The sequence below is a fragment of the Diospyros lotus genome, chromosome 4 (assembly GCF_014633365.1).
Source record: "Diospyros lotus cultivar Yz01 chromosome 4, ASM1463336v1, whole genome shotgun sequence".
NCBI classification, from domain to species: Eukaryota; Viridiplantae; Streptophyta; class Magnoliopsida; order Ericales; family Ebenaceae; genus Diospyros; species Diospyros lotus.
This window is the reverse complement of record NC_068341.1, coordinates 43,175,994-43,185,902: the sequence shown is the minus strand read 5'-3', so window position 1 is coordinate 43,185,902 and position 9,909 is coordinate 43,175,994. Positions and strand designations below refer to the sequence as shown.

Genomic DNA, 9,909 nt, shown 5'->3' with positions numbered 1-9,909 from the left:
TCTTATTAATAATTAGTGAGAAATACATCTAATTAATATAATTGTTTAAAAATAAAATAAAATAAAAACTAAAAAATTAATTAGGACTCCACTTGCATGAGGAGAATCTGAGGTTGGCAGTCTGGTAAAGCCAGTGGGTGCCACGTTCGAACATTTTAAGATTTTCTCTTTCCTTCCTTTCTCTTCTTGCCTCTTCGTTTCACTGCTGGCTGTTTGCCATTTCTGCAACGAAGGGCCCAACACTTTTCTCGGCCGAGCGTCCCTCCCGACCGTAGCTGCCGTGGGTTCCTTTATTCTGCCATTGTTCTTCTGAGAGCTCCCAATTTGCATTGCTTTTGTTTCGTCTGAAATTCTTTTTTCTCTTCCTAAACCTGGAAGGCCCATCTCCTTTCGGTGTTCTTGTTTAGGGAGGGAAATTGAGAAAAATCAGGTTCATGGTTCTGGTCTAGAGAGACTGGATCAGGCTGCAGAGATGTTGCAGAGAGCTGCAAGCAATGCATATTCATGGTGGTGGGCAAGCCATATCAGGACAAAGCAATCCAAATGGCTCGAACAGAACCTCCAAGGTATATATTCATCGTTGTCAATCTCTCTTATCCTTTCTCTTCTGTGTTCTTCTTATCCAGACATTGGAAACCCTATTCCCGCAAATGTGAATTGATCGGTGATCATTGAGTTTTGAGTTATAAGATCATTCCAAGAAGAAGATAGGCTGTACACATGAAAAATAAATACTAGATATGTTGTTACTTTAGAAACATAGACATGAATTGAAATAGTAGGCATTGTAATATCTTTATAATCTCAATGGTGTCCAATATTTCTCAGCCCTAGTTAATGTTTTGTGGATTTTGGCCATAAGGGAATCCAATTTAAATGACTTTCTTTTAGAGATTATAGTTTCTTTTTTTTTTTTTTTTGGGGGGGGGGGGGGGGGGGGGGGGGTCTGTGAATGATGTTTGGTTTCGGGTTTATTGTCATATTGTGCAGGAATTCAGAGCTTAATGGCCTTTTTGTTGGGTTAAGTATGATGCTAAATAATAGTGGTAACAAACGTTTGTTGTGAGATTTAATGTATATATGTGTTACGAATTGGCAGATATGGAAGAAAAGGTACATACCATGTTGAAGCTCATCGAGGAAGATGGCGATTCATTTGCAAAGAGGGCGGAAATGTACTACAAGAGAAGGCCAGAGTTGATAATCTTTGTCCAAGAATCCTTTAGGGCTTACCGATCCTTAGCAGAAAGGTATGATAGCATATCGACAGAGCTGCAAAATGCCAACAATACCATTGCTTCTGTGTTTCCAGAAAGAATCCAGTTTGATATGGACGATGACGAAGAAGGTGGTCCTCCTAGATTTCCAAAGGACCTTCCACAAGCCATGGCGAATAATGCCCCAAGTGTCCCAAAGTATCCCAAGAAAGATTTGAAGGGTCTCCTCACATCAGCTTCAAAGGAGCTGCAAGCCAAAAAGAAGTCATCAAGAGCACCAAAACCCAAGAAAACTCCTCCCAAATCAGGTTTGAGCAAATCTGAGGCGGTTCAAGAGATTGACAAGATTCAGAAAGAGATTTTGGCCCTGCAAACTGTGAAGGAGTTTGTGAAGAGTTCTTATGAAAGTGGGATTGCAAAGTTCAGGGAAATTGAGAGCAAGGTCACAGAACTGCAGGATAGAGTTGTCAGCTTGCAGGATGAGTTCAGCGTGGGGAAGGTCATCGAGGATGACGAAGCTCGGACTTTAATGGCTGAGGCGGCTTTGAGATCATGTGAAGAGGCCTTGGCTCAGTTGCAGGAGAAGCAAGAGAGGTCAACGGAGGAAGCAAAAGCAGAGTTCAAAAGGGTTCAGGATGCTCGTGACAAACTTAGGTTGATCAGGGAAAAGTTCCTTCCTGGCCAACAAGCCAATGAAGAAAAACCAATTAACAAAGATGGATCTGCAAAAGCTAACATGAATCTTGAAGGCTTGAAGGACGAACCAGACCATGTGACACCAGAGAGGCAAGAACTGGATGCGCTAAGGGAGAAGATCAAAGAGCACTTTGATGCGGACTCCAAAGAATCCATCTCTGTGACAGAACTGGCAGAGAAAATCGATGAGCTGGTGAGTAAGGTGATTAGCCTGGAAACTGCAGTTTCTTCTCAGACTGCTCTTATAGGCAGGTTAAGGACAGAAACTGACGATCTTCATGCACAAATTCGGACCTTGGAAGATGATAAGGCAAATTTGGTCGATGGCACAATCACTTTGACCAAGAGGTTGAGGGAAATGGAGGAAAAGTTGAAAGAAGTCCAGGACCTAAACCAGAATGTTGAAAAGCAAAACAACAATCTACAAACACATTTCACCGATGCTTGTTCTAGTCTTGATCAACTATCTGATAAAATACTCAATGTGAAGCCTGATGAAGAGCTCGAGCCATTACAAGAGGAAGACGTTTCCTCTGAAAGGCGTCCCCAGTGCACGAAGCGTCCCACTTTGCGAAGATCGGGAGATGTTTCCTCCGTTGAAGTGAAAACACGAGAAGAGTTGGAGAAACAAGAAAATATCTCAAGTCAAGGAGGTGATTCCATGAACTCCAGATCACCGAAAACAATAGTTGGGGATGAAAAAAATGAACAGGTTCTTGGTATATCTGTCAACAATCAAGAACAGAAGGAAGAAGAAAAAGTTAGCGAGGTGCAGTCAAATATTGGTCTGAATGTGATTTCTGAGAAACAAGAAGATCCAAAATCTCTGGAAAAGGTCGATAAACAAGGCGTGTCCTCGACAGCAGATGATGCTGTTAGCTCTGAACCACAGGAAGGGACAATAGAGAAATATGACGAGACAGATTGGCCACAAACACTCTTGAACGGTTTGGAGGACAAAGAGAAGATTCTGTTGACAGAATATACTTCAATTTTGAGGAATTACAAGGATTTGAAGAAGAAGCTCAGTGATGTGGAGAAGAGGAACAGGGACAGCCACTTTGAAATGACAGTGCAGCTAAGAGAACTGAGTGCAGCCATTGCCAAGAGAGATGAAGAGATTCAGTGGTTACGTCAGAAACTGAACCTTGGGCAGGAAAATTTTCGTGAAAATAACGATTTGAAGGAAGGCAGTCTATTGATCTCCATTACATCTTTGGATGATCAAGATGCTAAACCTGAAGCAACAGAGGACACTGAGGCAAGTAGAACTCCAGAAGTTCCTGTGGTAAATACTGAAGAAGTGAAGTTGGTTTTGATTGATCAAGGTCAATCCATGTCACCAATTGAAGAAAGGCTCAGGATGAACATTGACGCAATACTGGATGAGAACCTGGATTTTTGGCTGAGGTTCAGCACTTCATTCCATCAGATACAGAAACTCAAAACAGGGTTCCAGGATTTACAAGATGAAATATCAAAGCTTAGGGAAAAAGAAAAGTCCAGTCAAGAAGAAAGTGCCACAACAGACCTGAAATCAGATCTGAAGCCCCTATACAAGCACTTGAGAGAAATACAGACCGAAACAACACTGTGGATAGAGCAAGGCGCATTGCTGAAAGACGAAGTGTACCGCAGATTCTCATCTTTGTGCAACATTCAGGAAGAAATAACAGAATCCCTGAAGGCCGGCGCAGCGGAAGAAGAGATCAAGTTCACTAGTCATGCAGCAGCTAAGTTCCAAGGTGAGGTTTTGAATATGAAACAAGAGAACCAGAGGGTGAGAGATGAACTGGATGCTGGATTAGATCATATAACCACGCTGCAACGTAATATCGAAGATACCCTTGTGAAGTTGGATGCAGAATTTGGGCTCTCTGGAAATCACAGTAATTCATCACAGTGGAGGAAATCCGCAGGCCAGGGTCAGGGTCGAGTTCCCTTAAGGTCATTCATCTTTGGAACTAAACCGAAGAGAAAAACATCGATTTTCTCCTGTATGAATCACAAAAATCTAAGACCTGGAAATCTAAAAGCTGGCTTTCCATTGTAAATGGTATGTTTTTCTCCATCTTTCTCATTATTGATTGCATTTCTAGAGATGGTATTTGTGTGGATAGTAAAGTTTTATTTTCTTTTTTATCTGTTCGTTGACACTATACATATGTTCCATGTATGGAACTATTGAGAGTTGAAGGATTCCTCATCCGTTAACTTTTGTTGCACTCTTTGTGTTTCCCTTCTGTTTTGTTTTCTTTTGTTTTTCTTTCTCTCCTTCCTCACCCAAAACAACACTAAACATCTAACCGGTTTTGGTTTCTTTGATTACGCCACATCCCTCTCATCATTCATACAAGCAATTGGGAGAGAAAAACACAAGGCTCAGCTACATCTGCTTCAAACATCAAGAAAACCATGATTTGTTTAGCTATCCTATAATTGAATCTTAGCCTGTGACTCTCATGAAATTCATTGAGAAATCATCTTTCCATCATTTATCCAGAAAGTGCTGCCATTTCTCTTTCAACTGAGCTTGTTGATTATCTAGTGAGCCTTGTTACTTGTGGTGTTCTACCATCTTAAAGTTGGAGTTTGTTATATACAAGGTTCTCACCATGGGAAAGGTTTTTTTTTTTTTTTTTAATCCATGGGAAAGGTTGTGAATACTAAAACAAGAGTCAATATCTATCCATCAATTATATGCGCCAGAATATGGTGTCTATAAACATGTTATAATCACCACCAAGTAAGATGAAATGTTGTTTCCAAACCATAAAAAAAAAGAAGGAATTTCCAGTGTAAGAAATTCTCACTTTAGAAGGGTCAGAGAAGGGTTGTTTTTGCGTACAATCTTACTCCTGCTTTTTAGCAAAGCGGCAGTGTCTCCAACTCAAACCCAAAATCTTTTAGTTACAAAAAAAAAAAAAGAAAAACAAGACTTGAGATCCAAGACAAACAGTACAACACAGCTCTGCAACTGCCAAGGCTCTTTTGAAACCTGATAATATCATCATCTATTATATGAAAAAGCATACTGTCATGACCCAACATTCTTCTGAGTGAGACATGCAAAACATCATGCTGCTATGACACAGACACAAATTAGCATCAGCAGCCTCGCATGGTAGATAAAGAAGAAATCTAGAATGATGAACAAGGAAACACCAACTGTTATTTACATAATATAATAAGATTGCACAATCATATTGTAACAAAACATCCAAATATACAAGGGGCATATCAATAGGCTTCATATTTGTTATATGACTCGGTCGTCAAAGGAAACACCAACTGTTATTTACATAATATAATAAGATTGCACAATTATATTGTAACGTATCATCCAAATATACAAGGGGCATATCAATAGGCTTCATACTTGTTAATGACTCAGTCTTGACGATCACATGTAAGCATTTATACATAATGAAAGAGATCCCATCTAAACTTCACGACGTCAACTCCAGAACTCACACACCGAGCTAAGGTCATGGATTCTTCATGCATTCAAACGACACTTCAGAGACCACCCTGGCTCCCCTTCCCTTAGCCATGTACAGGCCAATGTGATGCATCAGTTCCTGCCACAAAAAAAGAAGAAAACGTTACCTTTTAAGCTTAATAGCTAAATAACTTCGTAGTTTTAACTGATATTCTCAGGGATGAGGGTGAAATCGCATAGTAAACTGCACCATCGATCAGAGTTTCATTCAGCAAGAACCCAGACATTATAAATGGTCTTAGAATGGATGGTTTTCAGATGTCCATCACAAGTCAACCAAATTAAACAAGCCAAGAAACAAACAGAAATAAAAAGGAAAAAGTGAGAAACCTTAAGGCATGTTTAGTTGTAGAAAATATTTTCAGTTTTCCAATTCCGATTTTCTGTGGAATGATTAATTTTTCAATTTTATACTAGGAAATAGAGAACGTGTTTTCTAATTTTTCTAAAAATGAATGTTATGAATTTTTGAAACATGAAATGTTAGGACGCGTTTAGTTGTAAAAATTGGAGTTGAAAACTAAAAAAATATTTTTTGAAACTGAAGGAGGCCTTAATTTGTAACATCAACCGCTTCATGGAGGTGATAAAAGAATCTAAGAGAGTTTCATCTCCAAAAGTTGAAAAGGAACCTTATAGAAAGGCAGGGTTCCCCATTGTTGATTAGTCCATGAAAATGAGCAACAACCAAGAAGAACAGTCCAATAAGTTCTTGTTTCAAGGATTTTTTTTTTAAATATAGTTGCCGTGGTACATCTGGGTTGGTTCACCAATATTAAGAGTTACACAATGAATTGACTCTCAACTCCCAATACAATAATTTCCTGGAAATAAAACTTTTACCCAATCAACTCAACTTTCAATGAATGAATAAAGAGTTGTCTAAGCCTTCAAGCACCGTAAAGGATCGATCAAACCAGACATAACGTGAACCCAAGAACAACGGTGAACAGACCAAGGCAGACTTGTGGAAGCTGAAGGCATGAAAAGAGTCTTTTGGAAAAACATTTGATATTTCAAGGATACTGGAGGATAAAAGAGGAATGGAAAAGGAACAAAGCCATTGAGCGTGTATGTTGAGGATTACCGCATCAAGTGCAGAGCTCATGGCCATTTCAACAAATAGATGTTTTGTGGAACTCTGCCACTGAAAATGCTCTTAGAATGCATACAATGGATTTAAAAAAAATGAACAAATTGAATGTCTAGTCAAATGACACAAACTTCATCCATCAATAAATTCCTCATTTATAAACCACTGAAGGGCACGCACTCTTTTGATAAAATGATCAAATTATCAACACATCCAACACAAATCAACTAATGTTTTCCCTCTTAAATGAGTAAAGAGTTAATGAAGCAACTCGTTGCTAATCTGAAATTGAAGATATTTGTGAACAATTCCGTTATTTCTATTTTCCTCTTATCATGCCTGCTTCAACCCATTAAATTCTGCATTTCCCAACTCTCCAGAATCCTCATTACGAGAGTTTATTTGTTTCCTTCCAAAAGCATCTCCCCAGTGGCTTTATTTAACTAAATTTTAAGCAACCCAAGAAGATCAGCAAGATGAAAAGCATATGTTTCGACTTCTGATGACAGCATACCTGTGGATGAGCCATAGCACCTTCAATGGTTTGGGCAACATGAATGGGAAGGTCAAAAGTAGCACAGGCATGCGAATACACAATCACATCCTCCAGAGGGGTGAGAAAACCGTGGTTCCTTGCAGATAATGCAGAACAGACAAAATCTAGAACACATATATCCGTGCATATACCTACAACCAATATCTTGAAAAAGAAAGTTGGCTCCAATTAGACATGCATTCCCACAATCGACAGAACAATTAAAACTCATATTAATTCTTCAAAGAACCTTATATAACAACACAACATCATAAGCAGATGGCCAACTTAGGAGAGATAAGAGTGCATACAGCTTTGATGTGGTTCGTTTTAACCCAATCTATGAAGACATTGGAGCCATCTTTTTCAGTAGAACCAATATAACCATCAATGCAATCCTTGGGCCTAAGAGTTACATTTGGTTCGTTTTCCAACCACTGCAAGGCTGAGCATCACAAGCAGAAAGAAAAACATAGAAAATTGTTTGTGTAGCTGCTCATCAATGGCATATTCAGCTAGTTTGCAGTTATGGGAACTATAAAGTGAGGAAGAGGGATGAAGTACCGGGAACCAATTTCGTCTCATCAGTCCCTGCTATGCAGTGGGGTGGATATGGATGTTCAGGGATATCAGGATGATGACAATCTAAAAAAGCGAAAACAGGCCATTTGCTCTCACAAAAAGCTGTGGCAAGCCTCAATGTCTCGTCGACCATTCCAGAAATTTGCTTATCGGGCACTTTTGGAGCCTGCAGAAGGAACACAATGCATCACTAATATGAGGTAACACCAGTACTCCATGTGATTACCAGAATTACATTAAGCTAAAAACTTGCTAAGTGAAAACCAGGGGTCCTAGCAGATCAAACAAAGTGAAAAGGAAACACCGGTAGTATTGAAAAAAAGACAAAAAATCAAAATAAACGTTCAATGAAGTGATGACCTAAAACCCAACTTAGGATATGGACAAAAAGTAGAAAGACAAAAGCTTATCATCTGCTTCTAAATCTAGGTTTCAAATTGCTCGGTTACTCTGTACATAGCAAGCAGGCCGGTTCTAGATCAGTCAAATGAAAGAGTTTTCTTTCATTCTGTCGTTCATCCAAGATTGGTTGAAGAAAATTCTAGAGTAAACTCCCAGGCCCTAGGTCAATGGAAGTTCTCAGCATCTGAAACATTCAACTATATGTTCCCTCGAATATCTTCATTCATTTTCCCACCAACCAAACACAGGGGGAAACGAACAGCATCCATGCGACCCTCGAATACAGTAAACCATAAAACCAATCGGGATCGAAATTGGTTCCCTTTAATAACAAACAGGAAAGATCAGAGGCAGAGAGGATTGGTACAAAGATAGACGTAGAACCCTCTATGTACTTTACCAGATTGCCGGCACCGACGGTGCAGAAGCCATTCACGACGTCGACAAGGACGAGACCGGTCTTGACGTCGCCCGTGAGAACCAGAGACGCGCCCTGCTCCACCGGAAGCTCCACCTTCAACAGATCGATTATCTGGGACGACGCCATATTCTTTTCTTTTTCTTCTTCTTCTTCTTGATCTTCCCCCTTGTGCAAACGCAATGAACATTGACTGACGAGCTTTATAGAAGGAGAAGTCGACGATAATACGTATTATATATATATACGTATGGATCAGCGAAATATGGGGAATAGATTCGTACTTGGTATCTCTGCTATCACTTTCTATGAAAATTTGATATTATATTATCTCAGTGGGCTGCGATGGAATCTGCAGTGACCGTTGAAAAAGTCTACCGGAAGAGGACGAAAAATTATCCAACTAACTGCAACGTTTGACTGGTGGTGTTGAAGTCGTGGAGAGGTAGGTTGCAATCAAACAGAGACTAGAGACTGGAACGTTTTCCATACGAAATAAAATAAAAAATAAAAAATATATATAAAATAAAGTGTAAAAAATATATTTTTTATAAATATATTATTTAATATATATACATACATATCATCATATTTCTCCTTTTTTTTCAAAAATATATTAAATATTATATCATTTATATTATATTATTCTCTCTGAGTCTTTTTTCTTTTCTTTTTTTTTTTTCTCTTCCCTTGTGGTTGCCGCCAGTTCTCCTTCTTCTTCTCTAACAATTACCTCTTGTTACTAACCATTTTGCTGCCTCACCTCTCACCGCTGCATACTCCTTTTTCATTGCCTCTTGCCACCACTATACACTATTTCCTCTCTTATCGTATCCTTCATTTTTGCCACATCTCATTGTAGGAAAATGTGTTTTCGGCCATTTTATGTAATTTGTGAAATGGCTCGAAAAACGTTTCGAGTCATTTTTTCATTTCCGTGTTTCAAAGGTGGAGAGTGTTGAAGTTGTGGTGCTCTCATGATTTTTGTATAGAGATGTAATTAAAATAATAAAAAATTTAAATTATTATAAAAAAATTAAAGTTTAAGAGTTTAATTAAATTAAAAATATAAATTTAGAAGTATAATTAAAATAATAAAAAACTTAGATGATCGCACGAAAAAAATATAAGAGTACATAAATAAAAATATAGATTTGACCATGATAATTCTAAGGAACTTAAATAAGTTCGGAAATGCATTATCGCACTTGTGGTTATATTTTATATTAATGATTAATAATTATACATAATATAATAAAAGTTTATTTGTTAATATTTGATTATCAATATAAAGTGTCAGCATAAGTGTCAAACTTGATTGTTGGTGTAGCATTTTTGAAATAAGTTTTTATAATTTTAGATTTTAAGTTAATTTGATTACTGTACTTTAAAAAATGTCAAAGAAAGTGATTATATTGTTAGATTTAATGTCATATTAGTCATTATAATAAATATTTTTTTAAT

The 9,909-nt window shown here is 38.0% G+C and overlaps 2 protein-coding genes across 2 annotated transcripts; one reads left to right on the top strand and one right to left on the bottom strand.

The window, feature by feature from the left end:
- Window positions 1–220: 220 nt before the first annotated feature.
- LOC127800786 (kinase-interacting protein 1-like) lies at window positions 221–4,128 on the top strand. Its single transcript, XM_052335599.1, has 2 exons — window positions 221–566; window positions 1,100–4,128. Exons 1-2 carry the CDS (start codon window positions 473–475, stop codon window positions 3,964–3,966), a joined length of 2,961 nt encoding a protein of 986 aa, XP_052191559.1. The 5' UTR covers window positions 221–472; the 3' UTR covers window positions 3,967–4,128.
- Window positions 4,129–5,146: 1,018 nt separating this feature from the next.
- On the bottom strand, window positions 5,147–8,663 carry LOC127800787 (nicotinamidase 1). The gene is made up of 5 exons (XM_052335600.1): window positions 8,428–8,663; window positions 7,608–7,791; window positions 7,355–7,488; window positions 7,023–7,208; window positions 5,147–5,494 (listed from the first exon to the last, which is right to left on the bottom strand). Exons 1-5 carry the CDS (start codon window positions 8,572–8,574, stop codon window positions 5,402–5,404), a joined length of 744 nt encoding a protein of 247 aa, XP_052191560.1. The 5' UTR covers window positions 8,575–8,663; the 3' UTR covers window positions 5,147–5,401.
- Between the last annotated feature and the right edge of the window lie 1,246 nt (window positions 8,664–9,909).

Excerpts from the sequence above, each read along its gene's own strand:
- LOC127800786 (XM_052335599.1), top strand. The coding sequence starts at position 473 with ATGTTGCAGAGAGCTGCAAGCAATGCATATTCATGGTGGTGGGCAAGC. Across the intron at positions 567-1,099 it reads GCTCGAACAGAACCTCCAAG|ATATGGAAGAAAAGGTACAT; the intron begins GTATATATTCAT and ends ACGAATTGGCAG.
- LOC127800787 (XM_052335600.1), bottom strand. The coding sequence starts at position 8,574 with ATGGCGTCGTCCCAGATAATCGATCTGTTGAAGGTGGAGCTTCCGGTG. Across the intron at positions 7,209-7,354 it reads AAACGAACCACATCAAAGCT|ATATTGGTTGTAGGTATATG; the intron begins GTATGCACTCTT and ends TTCTTTTTCAAG. Across the intron at positions 5,495-7,022 it reads GTGCTATGGCTCATCCACAG|GAACTGATGCATCACATTGG; the intron begins GTATGCTGTCAT and ends TTTTTGTGGCAG.